Source organism: Zeugodacus cucurbitae, chromosome 3 (assembly GCF_028554725.1).
Source record: "Zeugodacus cucurbitae isolate PBARC_wt_2022May chromosome 3, idZeuCucr1.2, whole genome shotgun sequence".
In the NCBI taxonomy this organism is placed as follows: Eukaryota; Metazoa; Arthropoda; class Insecta; order Diptera; family Tephritidae; genus Zeugodacus; species Zeugodacus cucurbitae.
The window spans coordinates 20582387-20606936 of record NC_071668.1 but is presented as its reverse complement, the minus strand read 5'-3'; the positions used below and the strand labels follow the sequence as shown (position 1 = coordinate 20606936).

The 24550-nt window shown below is 35.4% G+C and overlaps 1 protein-coding gene across 4 annotated transcripts in view; it reads right to left on the bottom strand.

The window, feature by feature from the left end:
- Window positions 1-24550, bottom strand: part of LOC105216537 (CUGBP Elav-like family member 2) — a 309490-nt gene that overhangs the window by 181898 nt on the left and 103042 nt on the right. For all 4 annotated transcript variants that reach the window (XR_008470570.1, XR_008470569.1, XR_008470571.1 and 1 more), the window contains exon 2: window positions 18509-19446. Coding sequence is in view for 1 of the 4 variants with exons in the window: in XM_054227861.1 (XP_054083836.1) it covers window positions 18509-19047 (539 nt within the window). In the remaining 3 variants the exon portion in view is untranslated. The remainder of the gene's footprint in view (window positions 1-18508; window positions 19447-24550) is intronic.

The window sequence follows — 24550 nt, the reverse complement described above, 5'->3', positions numbered from 1 at the left end:
GCAACAGCCAAATCCATAACCGCACCGAATCAATGAAGCTTGTCGGGCATGGCGCTAACCAACAAGCCAAAACACACAAGCAACAGGACGTAGTACACACACACACACACCCATGCAAATACAGATGCTTGAAGGGATATGTGTGGGAATGCAAAAAAGTGCCCCCTGTAAGGCGGTGGCAGTGGATCTGCGCCTGGCAGCTGCTATTGTACATGTTGTTGTTGTTGTTGCTGTAAGTAAAGTGCTCGTGCTGCCAATAACAGGCAGCAACACTTGCAATAACCACATTTACAAAGCCATGAACGCGAACCGTAGTCGACAGCAAGAAAACTACATTGTGAAAAGCGGCAAACAACAGCGCGAGGGAGGCGGTGCGCGGAGGAGCCAGGCAGGCAGGCAGTAGCATGCTATAAATGACGGCAAAGAGCAAACCAAAACTGACCGCAATACAGCGGCTGTGATCTGCATGTGTGTGTGTCAGAGTATGTGTGTCAGTGAAGCTATGTGGGCATGTTGTTGGGCGAGTGGCGAGTGCCGAGCACAGCGAGTTAGTTAGCGTCAAGTACTCGTATATTTGTAAGTACAGTTGTGCGAATAGTTCCGAAATATACTCGTATGAAGTGTGTGACTGACGTTGCGTTGTGTGGTTGCGCAGCTTAAAATTGAAAGCAACACTGGCAAAAAATAAAAAACAATACGAACAACAACTACACACATACATAAATACATACAAACAGTTACTCAAAGGGCCGTCCCAATGCCAGTAAGGACACTTCAAATAACAAGCCCCAGACACTGATGTACGTAATGGCATTGCCACCGACACAACTCACTGCCACTTGCCCACTTTTCACAACAACAACAAAAACAAAAAGTGCCTGTTGTTATTGTTGTTGTTGTTGCTGTGTGTGTGTGGCGTGTGTATTTTATTAATGTTTTGGCTTTCACTTTTATTTTTGTGATAAATTTTATCGAGTCACAACCACAAGGCGTGTATTGGTCGGTCGGTTACTTCGTTGTTCACCCAATAGTTAGTTAGCGGTGTGCGCTGAGACGTAAGGTTAGCTCGAACAGATGGGCGCACGGTACAACATACGGACCCTACTTATATGCATGCGGACTGCTTGGTGGCGCTGTGCTATCAATTTATTGTTGTTGTTGTTGTTTTCGAATTTACTAGTCACATTATGGTTGTGGTTGTAGTAGGGTTGTGTGTGTGCAAGTGTCGCTCGGCTAATGACTTGGTGTTCGTTGTAGACGGTTCGATTATTATTGTGGTGCACTGTGTGTTAGAAGTAAATAAAGTTGCGGTAAAATAATGAAAGAAAAGAAAAAAATTTAATATTAAGTCGCTTAATAAATACTTAAGCGAGTGCGAAACGAACGTTCAGCGGGTTCAAAAATTTCCCGAAAGAACTTAATGGTACTGAAGACTTATTATAAATCAAGAAATATTTTGGAGTTATACTCTCAATTAAAAAATGTTTAAGCGAGTACGAAACGAACGGTCAAATGGTATAAAATGTCACTTAAGGTATTTTGGATTATTCCAGTTAATATGATTTATAACAGTTGTTCCATTCCACCTCAATTCAAGAAAAAAGTATATCTATACTTCATTAATCATAATTTCTAACTAAACTTGATTACGCCAGTTAATATTCTACCCAAATTTGGTTATACCAACTTATATGATTTATACCAGTTGTTTTATTCCACTTCAAATCAAGAAAAAAGTATGTTTATACTTCATTAAACATCATGTGTAACTAAATTTTATTATGCCAGTTAATATTCTAACCAAATTTGATTATACCAGTTTTTATGATTTATACCAGTAGTTCCATTTCACTTCAATTAAAGAAAAAAGTATGTATATACTTCATTAAACATCATTTCTAACTAAATTTGATTATACCAGTTTTTATGATTTATACCAGTAGTTCCATTTCACTTCAATTCAAGAAAAAAGTATGTCTATGCCTCATTAAACATCATTTCTAACTAAATTTTATTAAACCAGTTAATATTCTAACCAAATTTGATTATACCAGTTTATATGGTTTATACCAGTTGTTCGATTCCACTTCAATTCAAGAAAAAAGTATGTATATACTTCATTACACATCATTTCTAACTAAATTTGATTATGCCAGTTAATATTCTAACCAAATTTGATTATACCAGTTTATATGGTTTATACCAGTTGTTCGATTCCACTTCAATTCAAGAAAAAAGTATGTCTATACTTCATTAATCATAATTTTTAACTAAATTCAATAACGCCAGTTAATATTCTAACCAAATTTGATTATACCAGTTGTTTCATTCCACCACAATTCAAGAAAAAAGTATTTCTATACTTCATTAATCATCGTTTTTAACCAAATTGTATTGTGCCAGTTAATACTCTAACCAAATTTGATTACACCAGTTTATAATACTTATACCAGTTGCTCCATTTCACCACAATTCAAGAAAAAAGTATGTCTAGACTTCTTTAATCATCATTTCTAACTAAATTGAATTATGCCATCTGATATTTTAACCAAATTTGATTATGCCAGTTTATATGTTTTATACCAGTTGTTCCATTCCACTACAATTTAAGAAAAAAGTATGTCTATACTTCATTAGTCATCATTTCGAACTAAATTTCATTATGCCAGTTCCAAAATTTGACGAATCAAAGAAAGTCTAATATACTCAAATATTCTCAAAATATAACCTCTCTATTTGGGCAAACAAATTCTACACATTTGCTAGCGATTTCATAAGAAACGAAATTAAATTTAATTAAACAAACAATTATGCCCAAGGTATGTATGTGTTGCAATAACTTCCCTACACCTTATATTTTCCCCAACTACCAAATTTCCACAATTTAGCTGAATGAGTGCTCACCCAACATACTGTTGGTTTTATAGCTTGATTGCTTGTTTTTGTATCGGTTGCACATATTTCAAGTGGTCCTTATTTATTTATTTTTTTTTTTTTTTGTTTTTCTCCGTTTTTGTTACGGTGTTTTGCTGTTATTTCTACCCTTTTTCCGGTTTCAGCAGTCGCAGCAGTTGCGTTAACTTATTTGCTTGGCGATTAGTTACTGATTTTGGGTTAAAAATTGGACGGCGTTTCCGCGTTTTGGTGTGAACCAAATGTGCTGAAAGTTAAATAAAATGCCAAAAGCAAACGTCAGCAAACGAGTCATTCAAAGTGGACGTCCGAAAAACAATGGCTTTTTCAGAAATACCCATGGACTATATATATAAATGTGTATACTCCTACTGCTGTGGATTTGCTCCAATATTGTGTGTGAAAACCGAATCGATTTGTTTTACTAAAAGCAGTAAATTTGTTTTCCTTTATTGTTTTTCGGTATTTTTTTCCTTTAACCAAATGTTGTTGATTGAAAGAGCTGTATGTATTCACTTGGTCTAAATTCAAAAATTGCCAAAGCGTGGCGCTAATTTAAGTTTAAAAGCGTGGTGAAAAAAATTTCGGGAAATTATTGCTTGTTGTTTTAGGATAGGCTTTTGTTTAGAAAGGGTAATTTTTGGGGTTGTAAGGGTTAGAGGTCGAATGAAATTGAAAAAACAATGAAGTGGTCAATATTTCAGCTTTAATTTAATGGAATTTAGTCTTTAAGCCGCTTTTTGGGCATATAGATATTATAATGTGGTCTTTATAAGACTCAGTTTCAGTTCGATGACTCACCGGACCGCATTTTCGTTTCTAGCTAGCTTAATCCAGCTGTCTTATAAAACCAATCACTTCATATACCCCTACAAAAAGGAGTCGAACGGTATATAATTAGACGAGATACGAGTCTCTTCAGACCTGATTCCATACTAAATTCTGGTATTATTGTCTTTCGATATTGTTATACGTACTTATTCGGTAACTTCGAGTACCACATGTTGTAGCTTTACATGCCTCAAATGCTGAGGAATATATGATATATATATATAAATGTTGTCTAAAAAACTGCACTGTTGTGAATGAGCTCTGAAAGAATTTCAAGAGCCGTAGCTAACTTCATTGCCCACCTTAGTATAACTCGGCTTCACTCTGAGAGCTTCCACTATCACATTAAAAGCTTTTTTCACCTCACGGAGAGCTTTCACAATTACAGCAAATTAGACGAAAACTTTCATATCTCAGAGAGCTTTTAGATCATATCAAAAGCTCCTTAAACTCCTTGGGAACCGAAGCTAACTTCATTTCCTGTTAAGTGTGGTATAAAAGCAAGCTTGACAAGATTTGCATTCACCTTTCGAAAAACTTTCAAGATCACATCGAAAGCTCTTTTCACCTCTCTAAGAGCTTTCACGATTACATCAAAAGCTTTTAGGAGTTCCTTTTAGAAGGAAGAGCCACAATAGTCTAAGTAAAGTTTCAAATTAAATCAGCAGTTGTTGATTATTTTCTCAATTAAGAAAAGATATAACTGAGTTTTTTAACCGTTATCTCAGTACAATTATTATATGAATTGTCTTGAAATTGAAAAAATTTATGAAACCATTGCTTCTATGAGTATGACTCATATAGTTGCGCTTTCATCTCTCGAAGAGCTTTCAGCACTATATAAAACTCGCCAGGATTCACTTTCATCTTTCGAAGAGCTTTCACGATCACATCAAAAGCTCTCTTCGCCGCTTGAAATGCTTTCACAATCACAGCAACAGCTTTTAAGTTCATGAATTGATGGAAGAGAACCTGAAGGTCTAAATAATTCTTGTAATGAAGGTTTTGATTATTTTATAGATAAAAATGTTATAGCCGCGTTTTTTAACCCTTATCTTCGGATACTACTTTTAAATTAATTTTAATTTGATAGGAACCAAATGAGGAAAAACACTGTAAATGATAGAAGAACGTTATCATCATGAAAATTAAAATGTTTAGGGAACCATTGGTAACGCCATTGCTTATATGAGTATAACTCAAAAAATTGCTCTTAAGCTCCCGGTGAGCTTTCACAATCCCATCAAAAGCTCTTTTCACCTCTCGGAGAGCTTTCACTATTACATCTATTGCTATTAAGCTCTTGAGTTGGATGGAGGAGAACCTTAAGGTCTAGGCAAAATGAAGTCAAAAGAATTATTATCTTGATAAAAAAAGTTAAACCTGATCTTGAGAGAAGAACGCTATCATCATGATAATTTCATACCCATTGTTCCGCCCTCTCGTATTGATCCATTCGGATATCAGGTCTATAAATTGGTATCTTTTTAAAAGCTGACTCTCTCTTATTATAATATCTTACTGTTTCCTATCTACTCTGGAACACTAACTAAATATCTTATAATATCGTCGCTATGCATTTCAAATTTTTGAGATGAGGATAGATACATGTACTATATATTTAGATATGGGATAATCTTACATATTGCCACATTTTCTTGCAAAAACAATCTGCTTTCAACTCCAACACAAAACGAATATAAATCCCCCTTATGTTGTAAGATTTCCTAAAGTACTTGTTCGTAATTAAATTTAATCCATGCATTAGGCACGAAAATTGCAAGGAACTGCTGTAGGGAGTATATCCCACGGCAGTGCGAATAAGTCAAGTACAAATACGATAATGCCGACGCGGCATGTGTGAATAGAGCGAACAACAACAAATACGATTTAGGTAAAGTTACACAAATGCAAAACAAAACAAAACACAGCAAAGATAATAAAAATAGAAACTACGCAATAAAAAGCGGAAAACAACGGAAAACAACGGAAGCAATGATGATTGCATGAAGTATGCGGATGCGGCTGAGAAACAAAGGGTGGCAAGACTCTAGCGAAAACAAAAAACAGCAAATGAAACGCTAAAGCGCTCTGAAAAGGGCAATCATGGTGAGGAGGACTATAAGTTCAAGCGCTCCAATTGCGTCAAATGAAAGTAAGTATTAGTGTTCGATTGCAGCGAGAGGATGTGAGCGGGTTTTGAGGTGGTGTTTGACTCAACGGATCGATATGCCACCAAAACACGGTAGGGAAATAAGTAAAACGCGAACAACAACAATGACGGCTATAAAGTGTGCGCACAACTCCTTGGGGGGGGCAAAACAATAGCAATAGCAACAACAACATGAAAAACAATCTCAATAACGCTGCCGCAACACTTGTTCCAAGTAAGTAAGCCATACACCATACTCCACAGAAAAGGGCAATAAGGCAAGATTCTCGCATTGTTTTCGAACAATTCCAAGTGTACATGAATTGCAGACAAGAGTTTTAAATGTTTAACTTTTAAAGTGGAGTAGAGTGAGGGAGAGGGCAAGAGAGTATGAGTGTGAAACAAATGTACAAATTGGAAGCGTAAATTAACAAAAATTTATCCACTGCAATTTAAACTGAAGATACTCATGAAACAAAGCGGAGAAAACGCAAATCAAGCATTTGTAAATAATACAGAGGGAATACGAGCCAACGAGCTGGCGAGCCACAAGGCACAAACAAACGGAGCAACAAACCCACACACAGCCGAAGTACAAGCTGGAAATCGTACTAAAACCCACCCGAAAGCGTAAATAAAGTGCAAAAGCGTAAAAAAAATCCCTGGGATAATGCCCGGGATTTAGACACTGAATTGCCGTGGCAAAGAGCAACAAGCTGTAGCAATAACTACACCAGCAACAAAAACAAAAAAAAAAAATAAAAAAAAAAGCGCAACAGCCGATAATGGAAAAAGTAAGCAATACTCAAAGCATCAAAGGGATAATGAAGCAAAATAAATGCTGCAGGACTTATGCCTGTCTAAATATCAATAGAATACGGATGTGCATGCCAAATTGTATTTCTTACGATTTTCCATCTATTTTGCTGCCCCGTCTGTCTGCTGATGGTTCCTGTATTGATTTCGATCGCAATTGTATTAGCAAGCAATAGTGGATTGTAGCAATTTTCTTGCTTACTTCGTATACAGTTTTAGTATACGATGTGGAAGCAGGGATTACTGGCACTAAAGTTGTTGCGGAAAGCCAACTGAAGTACGTACTTGTGGTGGGTGATGTATCTCATGCATATATCAGGTAGGTTTTTTGAAGAGATTTGATTTCATAGTTAAAAATTACTACAACAGCTTTTAATTTCGATTAAGAAAATGTCTAGTCGAGTACTTTAACCGTTAGCTCTGAGTACTAACATTGTGTGAATGATCTTGAAATGTTAAAATTTAGGGCACAACCGTGAACTTCATTGCCTCCTCGGAGAGTTGTGATTTCATCTCTCGAAAAGCTTTCACGCTTATATCAAAAGCACACTTCATCACTACGTGAGCTCTCACGATTACGTCAATTTCGACGAGTATCACTTTCATCTTTCACAGAGCTTTCACGATCACATCAAAAGTTCTTTTCAGCTCTCGAAGAGCTTTGACAATTACATCAAAATCACGTTACATCAAATTCGGCACGAATAGATCAAAGTCGAAGAGTATCACTTTCAGCAAAGCTTTCACGATCACAATAAAAGCTTTTTTTCACCTCTCAAAAAGCTTTCGCAATTTCATAAAAAGCTTTTAAGCTCTTGTGTCGATGAAGGTGGCTGTGATGGTCTAAGTATAACTTGAAAGGTAACCAGTATTTATTGTTCCTTCCAAAAGCTCAAATCAGCCATTTCTTTAGCTAGATGTTTTTTTTTTTTGTGACTCTACATTGAATAGAAGAAAATATTTTTGACTCCTCCATTCGTTATACCAAATTATAATTGAGTTCAATAAAACTTTATACAAATCTTATGGCTATAATTAAGAAAATTTAACCGTTACTCATCAGCGAATACCTTGAACCTTACGCTTCACGGATCACCGATTCAGAGCGGGTGAAAACGACACCATGGATGAGCCAGCCGGCGGAAGACCAGTGATGACGAATACCGATCAAATCATGGAAAACATCGAGTTAGACCTGGATCGACCATCGACTAGGAGATGGGAGTTAGTCACCAAACCATTTTGAACCATCTGCAGAAGGCTGGATACACAAAAAAGCTTAATGCTTGGACCATATAGCCCGGACATAGCGCCAAGTGATTACCTACCACCTGTTCCTGTTCATGGCGAACGCCTTTGCTGGTGTAAAGTTGAACTCAAAAGAGGCGTGTGAAAAGTCGCTGTCTGTGTTCTTCGCAAATAAGGAGTGGGCTTCTACGAGGGGGGTATTATGAAATTGCCCTCTAGATGGAAACAGATTATCGAACGAAACGGCGCATATTTGAACTAAATCCGATCACTGTATCACTTTTTCTAAAGCATTGAATAAAAAGCAAAAAAGCGGAAGGGAGATTTTTGCCAACCTAATATTAAGTTTTTGAAAGTATTTGGTTTGGATATCACCTTTGCGATAACTTCTTCAAGCCAAAAAGTGGCTATGGATATGTTTGATATTAGAGAGTGTTCCTTTGCCGCCTCATTTTCGAGTAAACTTGAAAGTATCGCCGCTTTTAAGCTTTTTTTATACTCTCGCAACAAAAGTTGCTAAGAGAGTATTATAGTTTTGTCCACATAACGGTTGTTTGTAAGTCCTAAAACTAAACGAATTAGATATAGGGTTATATATACCACAGTGATCAGGGTGACGAGTAAAGTTCAAATCCGGATGTCTGTCTGTCCGTCCGTCCGTCTGTCCGTGCAAGCTGTAACTTGAGTAAAAATTGGGATATCTTAATGAAACTTGGACCACATGTTCCTTGGCACCATAAGAAGGTTAAGTTCGGAATCGGACCACTGCCACGCTCACAAAAAGGCGATAACCAAAAACACATAAAGAGCTATAACTAAGCCATAAATAAGTTATGAAAATAAAATTTGGAACATAGGATCGCATTAGTTAGGGGCATATTTGGATGTAATTTTTTTGGAAAAGTGGGTGTGACCCCGCCCCCTAATAGGTTTTTTGTGTATATCTTGCAAACCACTAAAGCTATATAAACCAAACTTTCTGCAGTCGTTTCTTTTAGCCACTTCTTAATACAGTCCAAAAATGAAAGAAATGGGATCATAACCACGCCCACCTCCCACACAAAGGTTAGGTTGAAAAAAATTACTAAAAGTGCGTTAACTCACTAACGAAAAACGTCAGAAACACCAAATTTTACATAAGAAATGGCAGAAGGAAGCTGCACTGAGATTTTTTTACAAAATGGAAACTGGGCGTGGCGTCGCCCACTTATGGGTCAAAAACCATATCTCAAGAACTACTCGACAGATTTCAATGGAATTCGGTACATAATATTTTCTTGACACCCTGATAACACTGTTGGAATATGGATGAAATCGGTTCACAACTCCGCCTACTTCCCATATAACTCAATTTTGAATCCTTCTGATTCGTTCACTTTATAACGTATACATAAGGAACCGATAAAGATAGCGAAATAAAACTATACACAAATACTGTATTTGAGCTGTGACATCACTTGTGGAAAAATTGTCAAAATCGAACCATGGCTTTTCAAGGCCCCTGATATCAAACATGAAGAACTCAGTGCCCAAGGATAATTTTTCACCGAAAATATAGGTAAATCTCTAAATAAATTGCGAGAGTATAAAATGTTCGGTTGCACCCGAACTTAGCCTTTCCTTACTTGTTTTTATTAAAAGTGGAAGAAGCGCTTGTGCCACCTTTCGAACTCACTTATCCCACTTACGTAAGCGCCATTCGCTGCTTTACGCAATCATCGACGTCATAAACATAATTATCCGCTGCATGATCATAATTATGTATGTATTATTAACTTAGGATGGCATTCAACAGCCGATATGACAGTTACGCGCGCCGTCATTCAACAGCCAACAGGCGATACATTTGCATAACGGGCACTAAGTACAAGTGCACTCACACACCCACATGCTTGTTGCCTGATACATAGAAGCGTTTCGACAAATATTTTGTGTTGTTAGCAAACATCTGTCTGTATGTATGTATGTATATATAGACACAAGTATTTACAACTGTCAAATGTGTTTTTATGCAAAAATTTGCTGGTGGAAAATATTTGTTTGTATTTGGTAATGCCAGTTGAAGCTAGAGAGTAGAGAAAGTAGCGAATCCCGGTCGACGAATTTGCACAGCGTTAATAAAATGTGCTTATGTCTGTCTATGTATTAGAGCATACACGAATGTCTGTCTGTAGGTCTCTATGTATGTATGTGCCTATGTCTGTCTGTATGCATACGTACCGTATGTCTGCTGCGCGTTGGCGTTGTGCTAGATATTATGCAAATGCCACACGCTGTTGACACTCGTATTTGCGGTTACATTGGCAGCAATGGCAGCGCTGCCTGCCTGGCGGGCTGACTGACTGACTGGCTGCCGTGTATTCATTGTCGATGTCAACTTTTTATTTTGATTATTTTATGAAAAATTCATTTGCGATTTTATGTGTAATGTTTGATGTGCGTTTTATGCGCTTTTTTTGTTGTTTTTGTTGTTTTTGTTGTCTTTGTGTTTTGCACACTACAGCCACCCACATACATACATATGTATATTTGTAGGGAGCATACTCATGCATATTTATTATTCAAAGGTTGATTACATAACTGCCATGTCAATGGTGGGGCTTTAAGCATTTTGAGAGTTTGTAGCAATAATTGCGGTGAAAATATTAGCCCTAGAATGGCAGATTAGACATTTTTGGAGTATATAACGAAGAGAATTGGCTAATAACTACAACAAAGTGGTGTTTCTTAATTACTTGAAGGTAGAAATTTACTGTTAAATTGAAGTAATTATCATTTAATTTACCGTTATGTGGTATAAGAAGTGAAGGAGTGACTTCTAGGTGTACTAGCTGGCAATGAAATCAATTTTCTTAGCAGACTTTGTTAGGGTTTAACGATATATGTGGTATAAAACCTTCAGAAGAATAATTGATATTCCATAGAGGATTTTTTGTAAGTTTGATTCCACCGTTAACTATGTAACACAATATCTACCCTCAGCTAACAAAACCTAACCTCACAAAAGTATTTATATCATAGGAAACACCCTGTAATAGGAATCAATTCATGAATTAAATATTCGAATTTCATAATCTTTAACAAAAAACCAAGTTTTGTCCAAAATTTATCTCCCGACGCTATAACTAATCTAAACATGCATGCAGCGCTTTGCGTAACGGGAGCACTAAGAACCACCCCAACGGCAGTTCTTGAAATAATATTAAGTCTGCCACCTATAGATCTCTTCGCTGCAAAATCGGCAGGACCACTTATGGCAGCAGAAGAATTTACGCTTAGAACCTTCAGTCATACCTCAGTGAGTAACGGCAGCTTGACAGGCACTGACTACTTGACTCCAATGTTCAGAAGAAGAGAGCTAAACTTAAATACACCACCTACTCTACATACATGTAGACAGTCGGGCGACAATCAAGGCACTTTCTGCGTATCGACCAAAAGCGTCTTGTGTAGCCAGAAATAAGCGACTCCAATTCTACTCGCCAAGAGAGGCGTAAAACTGTCGTCTGAAAGCGTAATCGACGTAGGCAAACCCAAGCACTGTCTATGTATATGATGATCTAGACAGAGACTCGATAGTTGGAAATGTAGGAACCTGGTCGACATACTCACTGGTCACAGTCCGGAGGCGATGCACGCTTACAAAATGGGGCTGACAGAATGCGAAGAATACAGGAAATGTCAAGAGCTTGATACCAGAGAAACAGTGGAGCATCTCTTGTGTACTTATTCTGCAGAGTCAAGGCAACAGCTTCAGCACTTTGGGGCTTCACAGTACGATAATCTGGAAGAGATTTTGATACTGAAACCACATCACCATTTGAAATGCGCGTCAAGCGCAGACACCCTAAAGGATGACTACTTCTCATTGACCACCTGACGGCACTCCAACTGGTATCGCAAAGGACCAAAATCGGAAATAAAAAAATGCTCCAGAATTTCGTTCCATCGTTTAAGAAACCACGAAATGATGGGACTTTTTGTCAAGTTTAATATTCTGTGAAGAATTTAGCACAATATCTCAGCTCTATTAACCTAACATAACACCCAAAAGAAATTATTTTCATAAGTTCTGAGACAATCTGAATTGTATTGAACTGTTTGCGAACCAAAGAAAGAGAAAGAGCAAAGCTGATAGTGGAAATAGAACGTTTTTATCCTGGGAATTTCTTCCATATTGTTCCGTACTCATGAATTTATCCATTCGAATATCAAGTCTATAGGTTGGAAATCTTTTAAAAGTCGTCTCTCTCATCATAATACATATCATGTTCTTTACTATATACTTTAGACTACAAAGTAAAACACTATATTAACTTATCATAACCTCAAAAAATGTTTTTTTTTTTAACATTTTGAAAGGAAGCAATCTGAATATTGTTCGCTTATAAGTGCGAAAAACATGTTTTTGTCCAAGTCTTCATCGTCCGTTTGAGTCTTCGTATAACTTCAAAAAACTAACTTAACCTAAAAATCAGATATTCTATATATTCTCATATTCCCTTGTACCATCCTCCATCAAAGCAAACTCATCAACTTTACTACCATATGAGACCAAAGTAGGGTATAAATTTCAACAATACATAATTTTTGTGTTCCACTTTTAAGTCTTTTTTAATAACCAAAAAAAAGCAGAAATAAATTATTTTATTTCATTACTTTTACTATTAGAGCATTTATGTGTATGCCAGCAGTAAGGGTCAGTCATATATTTTCCGGGTAATTTTTTAAATTTGAAATGCATTTTTTTTTGCTCCTTACTCGAATATATGTATGTCTTCTTTATGGATATATGCATGTATGTATGTATGAAGCATTGCTCCTTAAAAATGTCCTTCCGCTCGTGTGATGGTGTGTTGTGGTGACTAACAAACAATGGCGTATATATAAAAGGGAAATAAATTTTTATAGCAAAGTATAAAAGAATAAACGTACAAAGGTTGGCGCACAGCTGTCAGTTTTATGAGTGCAAGCAAAGGCAAATATGTAGACATATATGTGTATGTATGTATGTAGGTATATATGTGTGTATATATATCAAAATATGGATTTCAATTTGCTCATATGCATTACATTTGCCACATGTTCATTTGTATTTCATATGAACATTCATAAATGCTTTGCATGCATTCAGTAAGTCGGCTAACATGCTATATATGCATATGTATGAGTATGTAAATATATATATATATATATGCGATTTCTGAATTCTATTGTGTACTCAGTAGTATGGCATATGAAATTGGTCCTAACATGAAAAGCATTTTATTTGGTTTAAATTTATTAGTGTAGTTTTTATGGCGCACTGTATGAAGGAGAAACACTTCCGCATGCCAACAACTAGAAATACACTGCTGGATATATGAATAATATTATATGTAGCTATGTATATATTTATAGCTTGAGATCCTTTCATTGCGGTCCGTGGTGTAACAAAAAAACAAGCAAATCAAAAACAATACGTGGCAACAATATGTCAAATGTTATTACACATTAAATTAGTCAAGCGTGGTACGACACGTCGTATGAGTAACCACAAAACGCGAACGCGATGCAAGCCAGGTACTACATAAAACTATAACTAATATAATGCAAAGTGAAGGGAGTGGGTGTGAAGCAGTAGTTTCGCCGTAATTTGTTACGTTTGCTTTAACAAACACATATGCATACATATATACTTATATACACACATACCTATATGGACATACATATGTATGAGCTGCTTAATAATTTATGTAATTCATACCGCAAAAAAAAGCGTAACGTAAGTGCTTTTTTTATGCTTACATAAATACTAATTGAAAACACAGCACACACATGCATACATACATACATATATACACACATACATATAATACCTACTCACACTAATATACAGTTCTACCAAATACACATGTATATTCGCTCGCGTGTGCCCCTTTTTTTTTTGTGTGTGGCATTATAGAATTTTTTAATTATTTTGACAAGCGCGCATTCGTGTTCGTGTGCGTGTTCATTTGTATGCGCACGATTACAAGCTTAGGCAAATAACGTCAGCTAATGAAAACGTCAATTACACATAGCGTTTTCTGCTATTTTCAGTGGAAAAAATTAAAAAAAAGTATATTGAAAGCACTTAATTCTCAATTTTATGGCATCTTTTTTTTTGGCTTACAGTGACACACTCCATCAATAATGTGAGAAATTCATAATTACAACTGTAGTGAATTAGTTATGAAGCCTGAATAAATGTGTGAAATGAGAGCATTTTTTTTATAAATTTATGTCTTTTCACTTGATTTTTAAAAACGTGAAGATTAGCTACAATCCAAATGGGTTTCAACAGGTAAGCAGTTTGCCCAAAAAAATTTACTGCCTTGGGGGTAGTTTACCTTAAATTTTATATTATTTTATTTTGAGTAAAATGTTGGTGGTAACTCCGCTCGATTTTTTCAAAGAACTCGGATTAGATTGAGATTGCGACCGGGTAAATGAGACTGCTGAGGAGATATACGCAATGTTTCTCTACCCAGCAACGTAGAGTGGACTAAATATATACATACATATGTAAATTCACCGACGGATCGAAAACCCCGCAAACAGAAAGCAACTTCAAACCAAACGACTACAACGCTTAATTGGCATGGACCCTTACCAACAGGTCCATTCACTTTTTTTGAGGATAGCCAAGCAGCAATTAATAGTATCCGCTGCGCCTACACGAAGTCTCACCGCGTTAGATCATGCAAAGAGGCAATAAATAGACTATCAGGAGAAAACTCACTTAACATCACCTGGATACCTTGGCATATTGGCATAGAAGGAAATGAAAAGGCGGATCAGTTGGCCCGCGCAGGGGCAGCTGGCAACGCAGTTCCCTTAAGCTGCCCCAGACATTTCAGTTCATTCAAACACTGTCCAATGAAATGAATGCAAGGGTAGCATCTCAGGTCTTGGAAAATATGCAACATGGGTCGTATCACAAAATTACTATGGGATAATATTGACAATTGTGTTATCACTGGGCACTTATCACGTAGAGACCACCTGCAAATGACCAGCTTTTAGTCGGTTAAGAAGAGACACCTTCCACGACTCCCAATACTATCAATACTAAACTAAGTGAAATTGGGCAACTGGGATGGAATAAACTTAGAAGTTTTGTCAAATCGACCGAGTTGTTTAGGTGAAGCTTATCACAGTACTTCTGGAGAGCACAATGGCCCTAATGACGACTAAGTGCGGCCGTTCGCGGTCAGGCTCACCTTAGAATAAATGGTGTGACAATCTTTCATTAGTAAAACACACAATTAATAAGAAATAAACATATAAATGTTTGAAGCCTATAACAAATCCCCAAATTACGCAAAATATTCCCAAATAAATCCTAAATAATGTCGTAGAAACTCTAAATTGACAAAAAAACGTTCCCGAAAAAAATTGGATCCGAAATAATAGATAAAATTGATACCGGAACTGTACACGAAATGGTTCAAATTAGTTCCGCACAGTTCAGTTCAGTTGTAATGAGGGGTCTTATATGTGTGCTATATGTTTTTGGGGTCGCTGAATTCGAGTCCGAAGTCAGCGATGTTTAAAATTTATCGGATTCACTCGACTCGCTATTTGGAGGTTTTCGGGGGTCGCGGAATACGAATCCGGTGTAGGTTTTTCAAAATTCAAAATGGCGGATCATTTTTTTAAGGGGGTTCTTGGGGACGCTGATTAAGGATTTGACGTTACTTTTTAAAAATTCAAATTTCGAACCAATATGCCGGACACATTTTAATGAGCGAAAATTAAAAAGTCAATAATGAATGTTGTTTAAGAAAAGTAATGGTGTGGCCAATCTATTCAATATACATCTATATTTTATAGATCTATTTATATAAAAAAGAATGTGACCGAATGGCAGTTTTTTCATATTCAACTTAAATTCAAGGGTTAGTTGGGATCACAATTTCTTTGTTTTAAACCATCCGAGTATTAGTTCAAACAATAATACAATAACAACTTTGAAATCTATTCCAACCTCCATATTGTGGGACCAAAACAATGTTGAATTCTAATAACCTAGAGGATTATGTCGAGAGGAATAGTTAAAAAATGTAAACAGTAAAAAGTATTAGAGCTTCAGTTCACAGTATGGAACGTTTTCACCCCAAATATTCCTAAAGCTTCATTAATAAAATATGATATTCTGTACAATTCCATGACTAATTTAATTTCATGAAAATATGTGTCTGGTACCTCTCTTTCTACAAAAAAAGGCACCAATTTATACAATGAGTAAATCATTTAGACTGCCGAAGCTGAGTTACAAAAATACAATACAATATTTTAAAATTGTAATAGAATTGAATTCAAGCATTTCCCTCAGAAAGCTCTTCTTGTTTTAATATTAATAAAATTATTGGCTTTGCATCTGAAGAAAATACAAAATTAAAAATCGGAAAACCATAAACGACTTAAAACAAATGCTACTAGCCCTCTTCGATACGTCATTACTCTACTCGCTAACTTTGGACGCCGCTTCCTTATCGAAGCGTGAAAGCGACAACAAAGCTAACGAGTTGAGTACGCACGATATAATAGATAGATAGAGAGAGAATGAGAAAGAGAAAGAGAAAGAGAAAAGGATATTTGTTAAGCTATCATTCAAATTCTTCAGAGTTTACAAATTAATTAATAGTTTCAATACCCTAAATGGGTCAAATGGCAAGTCAAGCACCTAACAAAAATGTTAACAACAAGGAAGGAAGGGCTAAGTTCGGGTGTAACCGAACATTTTATACTCTCGCAATTTATATTATATAGTACACAATTCGTCATATATGTATATTGTATAAAGTCCATTGAAAGTTGGAAACCATAATATTAGGTTAGAAGCACCGAGGTCCTCGTGTTCAATATATGGGGCCTTAAAAACCTATGGTCCGATTTCGGCGATTTTTAGAATGGGGCTGCCACATTATTAACATAGTATTTGTGCAAAGTTCTGCACCGATATCTTCACTAGTACTTACTTTATATATTGTAAAGTAAACGATTCAGATCGTCTTCAAAGTTCTGGTATATAGGAAGTAGGCGTGGTTGTGAAGCGATTTGGCCTATTTTCACAACATATCATTGGGATGTAAGGAAACTATTACAAACCAAGTTTCATTGAAATCGGTCGAGTAGTTCCTGAGATATGGTTTTTGACCCATAAGTGGGCGACGCCACGCCCATTTTCCATTTTGTAAAAAAATCTGAGTGCAGCTTCCATCTGCCATTTCTTATGTGAAATTTAGTGTTTCTGGCGTTTTTCGTTAGTGAGTTAACCCACTTTTAGTAATTTTCAACCTAACTTTTGTATGGGAGGTGGGCATGGTTATGATCCGATTTCTTTCATTTTTGCACTGTATTAGGAAGTGGCTAAAAAAACGACTGCAGAAAGTTTGGTTTATATAGCTCTATTGGTTTGCGAGATATGTACAAAAAACTTAGTAGGGGCCCCGCCCCCTTCCCAAAAAAAATTACATCCAAATATGCCCCTTCATAGTGCGATCCTTTATACCAAATTTTTTTTCCATAGCTTTATTTATGGCTTAGTTATGGCACTTTATGTGTTTTCGGTTTTCGCCATTTTGTGGCCGTGGCAGTGGTCCGATTTTGCAGTGGTAAGTGTGCCCAGTTTCATCAAGATATCTTAATTTTTACTCAAGTTACAGCTTGCACAGACGGACGGACAGACAGATATTCGGATTTGAACTCCATTCTTCACCCTGATCACTTTGGTATATATAACCTTATATCTAACTCGTTTAGTTTTGGGTGTTACAAACAACCGTTATGTGAACAAAACTATAATACTCTCTTTAGCAACATTTGTTGCGAGAGTATAAAAATATCCCTTCAACGCTTCACAAATCGAATACACATAATAAAGAACCGCTAATGAAAATAGTGAAAGGGATCATAAACTAGGCGGAAATACCAAATTTAATCCATGGAATACGCAAAAAAAAAAATATTATTCATTTATTTAAAAAGAAAAGTGTTCGAAATTTATGAGGGATCTGCAATTTTCTCCAAAATTGGACGAATTTCGAATTTAACTTTTATGGAATTTGCAATATTGGCTTGGATAAACCTGCATTATATATTAAGTAAAATGTGGAATTCAGAAAAAATTTTAAATGGTTATCAGAGAAATCTATAGAATAGAAATTTTCGTCTTTAATATAATGTAGTGCTGTGAAATATAGGGCAAAAAGAACACATGTGTATGTACAACAACAATAAAAATGTAAGTGACCGAATTAACCACAAAACAACAGTCAGAACAGACAGTTGGTCAGCAGCATATAACGAAAAATATAACAACAACATTTACATACACACACAGGAAAAAACGGAGTATGAAAAGTTGACTAAATTTTACAGTTTTGTTTATGTATGTATATGTACGAATATGTACGACGATTTGAACCAATTTCGCTATATAGTTTACAGCCAAACTATTATTACTATTGTTATTGCTGTTAGTGTTAGTGTTAGTGTACTATGTATTTATGAAATACTCACTTCTCCTTCAGGCAACTGCGAAAGTCCTGCTGTGAATCGCACTCCTCCGGCATTTGCTGCTGCTGCTGCTGTTGTTGTTGTTGTTGTTGCAGCAGCAGTGATTTCTGTTGTTGCAACAGCTGTTGTTGAAACAACTCGTGTTGTTGTTGTTGCAGCTGTTGCTGCTGCTGACAGTAGGTTTGCAACTGTTGCTGTTGCGTTGGCGACGATTGCAATTGTTGTTGGCTATGTTGACTTGACAGCTGTTTCTGATATGGGTGTATGCTGTTGTGATTGATGTGGCACAGTTTATTGCAGTTGTTGTCCAGTCCATTATAATGATTGCCATTGTAGCGTTGTTGTTGCTGCTGTTCTCTTGTTGCAGGCAAATGTTGGTTGAACGACGATTGTTGTTGTTGTGCAATATCCGTCTCGGACGATTGGTTTATATTGTAACCCTGTGGGTGCTGCTGCTGCTGCGACTGTGCCTGCTGGGACGGACTATTCTTGCCAGAACCAGGTGAAATTTTACCGGCTAAAGCATCGAGCGAACTTAACATTATTATGTTAACGCTTTGCTGGTATTCACAATTTTTGTGTGTTTGCGTCTGTCGTCTGTCGGCAGGCGACGTTCGATCGTTTGCCCTGCGCTGGACAATGTGGCGTTTGCGGGCGGATAACTGTACGCAGTATATATGATGGCACTTTTATATTGTTTGCACGCTGTTCCAAAGTTCATACAACAACAAAATGTTACAGCAAATTAAATCGAGTGGTTGGATTTACTCGAAAGCTTTTAAAGTATGCTATGCCTTAAAGCTTACACTAAAGTGGAAGCCTCCGCTCTTGGCAACTTTTACTTTCACTTTCTTAATTATAACGATTTTCCAATGTTCTTCTTTGAAGTTCGTTTATTTATTCAATACAAATTTCTGTGATTCGCTCGCGTTTGCTTTTGCCTGAAGGAAAAGTATATAAATTTTAAAAGTTCGATATTAGTATGAGTGACACTCAGTATGTATGTATGTTTGCTGTTAAAACAGAAATGAATAATTTACATAAATGCATTGTGTTGACAGTTAGTTAGAGTCTTTCAATTAATTCTGAAATTAATTTAATATTAGTGTGGCTAATAATTGTTATTAATAAATGCAATGACAATTAATGATAATATATTTCACAACTATGGCAATTTGCTGATGAATATGCCAGAGTATAAATAAGTTTGTGAAGCTTCTGCGACTTTTTGACAGGACTCTCTAATTCACTAAGACCAAGTTTCATAGAGAAGTCTGAAACAATATTATTTCTCATTTTAATAGTTTGTGGAAACAGATGGATATAAATTATAAATAGTAATGACGTCATAATTATGTCATTATTGTCAAAATTTTGTCAAATTATACCTCATTTTAATATTTGTCTCCTCATATTTTTGATTTACTCTATATTTTAGAGCAATACAAAATGATTACACATTTCATTTCACTTTTTCTCACTGTGACATTAATTATGTGTAATGGTTATATTGTCAAATTTTCTGACAATAGTCGTCAAAATAATTTCATTAATTTTTATAAAATTTTTTGACAAATTGTACATCCACTAACTGTCTAACGTGCAGTTCGGTAATTTTATCAATGCAATCACGGTAGTGCTTGTGTCAAATTTTGCGTCAGTGAATTTGACATAATGGAATGTAGGAAATAGTGGCGAATTTAATTTTAGTAAAAAATATTTCTCACTGCGGCATTTGGTTAATGATGTATGAGTGTCATATTGTCAAATTTTCTGACATTAGTAGTCAAAATAATGTCATTGTTTCTTTTTTAAATTTTTAAAGCATTTTTGACACAAATTGGATATCTACTAAATGTCTAAAACCCATGTCTGTAGTTTTCTGGTTACACTAATGGTAGTGCTTTTGTCAATTGCGTCAGTAAATTCGATTTAATTTCACTGAAGATTATTTTTCGCTGCTGGTTTTTCTAAATAATGCTTCCGACATTGTCAATATTGTCAAATTTACTGACAATAGTAGTCAAAATAATGTAATTTTATTTAATTTTCAGAGCAATTTTTGATGATTTGTAGCATTACTGAATGTCCGAAGTCCATGTAATTCATTTGTTCTATGTAATTACATTAGTATTATTCCCAATTTTGTGTCAGTGAATTTGACTTAAGGAAAACTACGCATTTGGTTGTAAGCATTCTGTGTTTAATTTAGAAAACGGGTGAAATATTTCAGTTTATGTGTTCAAAATGGGTTTTCAAATGAATTAAATTTAACTATATAGTAGTAGTTGGACCTTACTGCCATTAGACAAATGGAAATCGAAAATATTTTTTTATTTCATTGATATGACACTAAAATATGTAACATTTTTGTTATTGAATAGTAAATATATTTTTAATAAATATATCGAACATGGTATTAAGTTTCGGGAAAATTTTTTTCCCAAATTTTTATGTGATAAGATATAGGTAATGATATGATACCTAATGGTGTATACACCCAGCTGTAAACTGCAAAACTTTGATTTAGTATGTAAGTATTTATTACTCTGGCTTATTTTGTTAGACAGTAATCAGATTTTTCCAATGTAATTTTATGAATATGACTCAGCAACGAAGTTATGTTTTGCAGTTTACATTGATATTCCATTGTAGATAAATACATTCGTACCGTTATTGATTCAACGTTGAGCAGTAGTGCCGAACTGATATAATATTTCTACCTAATATATTCTAATACATAATATGGCACAGTACGAAACTCCTCCGAAACAGAAATTTATGAAATTTTGGTTACAGATCGGGTAGAACTGAGAATCGGGCAAAAGCTATGTTTCCGAAATGTTAAGGGTGGTTCACACAGAATTTTTTTTTAAGCAAAACTTTTTTGTTTAGTTTTTTTTTTCATGACCAAACATTGAAAATACGGACAATTTTTACTCGTATATGATTGACCTAAGATGGCAATTGAACAACATTCATGTACAGTACAATTAATGAATCAGTTGTCACTTATAAACCGGGAAAAATCATAAGTCTCTCTACAAAATTTTCTAAACTTTGGTGTAGCCGTTTTCGAATAGTAGAATTGAGTATTATATATACAGAGGTAGTCAAAATTATTTACACATCGGCCGTTTTTTACATGTTTCACACAAAAAGCTTTCGCTTGTTGTTGTTGTTGTCGCAGGGTAACACAATGCTATGTTGTTGTAAACCTTGATCTATTCCTGAGCGAATGAAGTCAGTTTGGCTAGAATAGCTAGAAATATGGCGGAGATATAAGCAAATGAGCTACAGGCTCGCAGTAGTCAAAAGTATTTACACACAACTTGAAATGAATTATCCTGTTATTTTTTAATGATAATTTTTTTAATTTTAATGTTTAGTCTAAGTTACTATTCTAAGGCGATAAATTCATAATTGCCCCCCACCCCACCTTTGGCATCAATAACAACCTGCTTTATGGTCCGAATTGATTCAACACATTTGGGCGCAAAGTTAACTGTTAATTAGACCAATTGTCGCTAATTTCGGCGTTTTCGGTTATTATATCAATTGACCTCTGATATTTAACGAAACCCCAAATAATTTCAATTAAGTTTAGGTCGGGACTCTGCGGAGGTCAACTTGATTTGCTTCACTTAAAAGTTTTGTTTGTAACGATCCTTCATGAAATGGAGCATTGTCCTGTTGTAAAATGTGGTCAATAGTTGGAGAAGGCCGACTAATTACCACAATGGCATGGTCATGTGAATTCTGATAAATCCGGATGATTTAGGGTCCCTAAATTAGTACCAAATCTCCAGAACTAAAGTAAGGAAAACTTCCCCAAAAATCATAATGTCACCACTCTGACTCTGTTTAGCACCTAAACTGCATTATTCTTCTTCTCACGTGGTAAATGCATATAGCGTTTACTAAAGAAGCCCTGGAACTAAAATTTAACCTTATCTGCCCACGACAGGCTTTAGGATGCAATCTATGGAAAATGAGAGGCATATCGATTTTTCGGAATCGGATCGGTTTTGGAAATATTGACCACTTTATGCACAACGTAGGCATTTATGTTAAATTTTTTAAGGTCCTGAGCAGTGTAGCATCCTTGACTGTTCATGCAATATGCTGATTCGATGGTGCTGCAATATTAAGAGGACTAATTGTGGGATTTTGTATGAAAGTTCCTACTAATCTTCTACATTATCTTCGAGTTATCACAGGTTCTGCTCAGTTCTCTTTAAAGTATCCTTGCAATTGTTCGTCTCCTTCTTTTTAATAATATTATAAACAGTATTCTTTTAAATTCTATAAATTTTTACTAACTCCGAAGCCGAAACCCCAGTCTTAAACTTAGTAACAGTCTCCGATATAGTTATAATCCTTAATTCCTTTGGTTTCTGCATTTTATTTACAAATTTTTATATTTTAAGGCTGAGTTAGATTGTTTTGAATGCCATAGAATCCAATTACTACTTTTGCTCAAACCAAATCCAAGGATAAAGGCTAAATCGACGTGTGTAAATAATTTTGACTACTGCGATTCTTCAGTTCATTTGCTTATATCTCCGCCATATTTCTAGCTATTCTAGCCAAACTGACTTCATTCGCTGAGGAATAGATCAAGGTTTACAACAACATTGCATTTTGTTACCCTGCGACAACAACAACAACAAGCGACAGCTTTTTGTGTGAAACATGTAAAAAAACGTCCGATGTGTAAATAATTTTGACTACCTCTGTATATTGATACTGAAATTCTCATCCAGATGTGATTTTAATTGGAAATCATGTTTTTCTCTTTCTTCTTATCTATCCTAGTTCTGATGAACACCAAACTGAATATTTTCCAAATATTTTCCGAACCTCTATACATATTTACATATGTATATATTTTATTCTACAATGACTCCCTCTAAATATTGGGTCGTAAAGAAAATACTCCCTCTACAGTTTGGTCGTAAAGTGATGATACTTGATACATTTAGTTGTTGGTGTTAAATTTGTGTTAGATTTCTTATGATTTGGACTAGATGGGAACACAAAATAATGGAAAATTGAGTTTAGTAGCTATCGCAAGGAACTTGCAAGCCTATTAAAACTGATTTTTAAAAATGTTTCCAAAAATATGTTGTCCAAACTTGCTGTTGCCCTGCAAATAATTACATTTCACTGAAAATAGGGATGCCAACAAAAACATTCATTCTAAGTACTTTTCTTAGCACACAATCTCCTTTTCGTAAAATTTAAAAATTGTTTGTTTACATGCAACAACACTACTGCTGGCGCTTAAGTGCATCTTCTTCTTGTCATATTTACATATGTTTATGTGCTTAATAACTTAGGTCAGCCACATTTCACTTAAACTGCCGAATGTTGCACATGTGGCCACACACAAAATGACAGGAGCACAAAGAGACATATACATATACATATATACATACATACATATTTATGTATTTCATTATTTTGAGCAAGTGTATTGCTTATGCAAGCGGCAAGTGGAGTGAAATCTTCAAAACTGTATTTTAGGAGAAAGGAAATATGTATATATGAGAATACACAAATTTATGTATACTTCACCATAAAGCTTTCGTCTTTTCTTTTACAAAAACACAAAACAAATTTAAATAAGTACCTTTGCTGTTTTTCACTGTTTTCACAGCAGGCCAACAATAAATATGAGCACATGTGTGTACATACCCGTATATCATAAATGTGTTCCGTGTGTTCACTGTAGTGCACATAAGTGTAGTTACGAGTTGTGAAAATTTTGTTTTCTCTAAGCAAACTTCGAATTTTAGTAAACACGTAGCAGTGAGGTACAAGTTCCATGCTCGCGCTTCAAGTTGTGTAACAACTCATGCTATCTTGTGCTCTCTTGTGTGATATTTCGTTGTTTGAAATATTAAAATGGTATTCCATACACTTTTGTGGCACAGGATGCAATAAAAAAACAGCACTGATGTAGGTCAAGATATTTTTTTTATCAAAACAAAAGCTTTAAAGCTTTCTACTAAGATTGTTTGGTTATGGTACACTCACTAA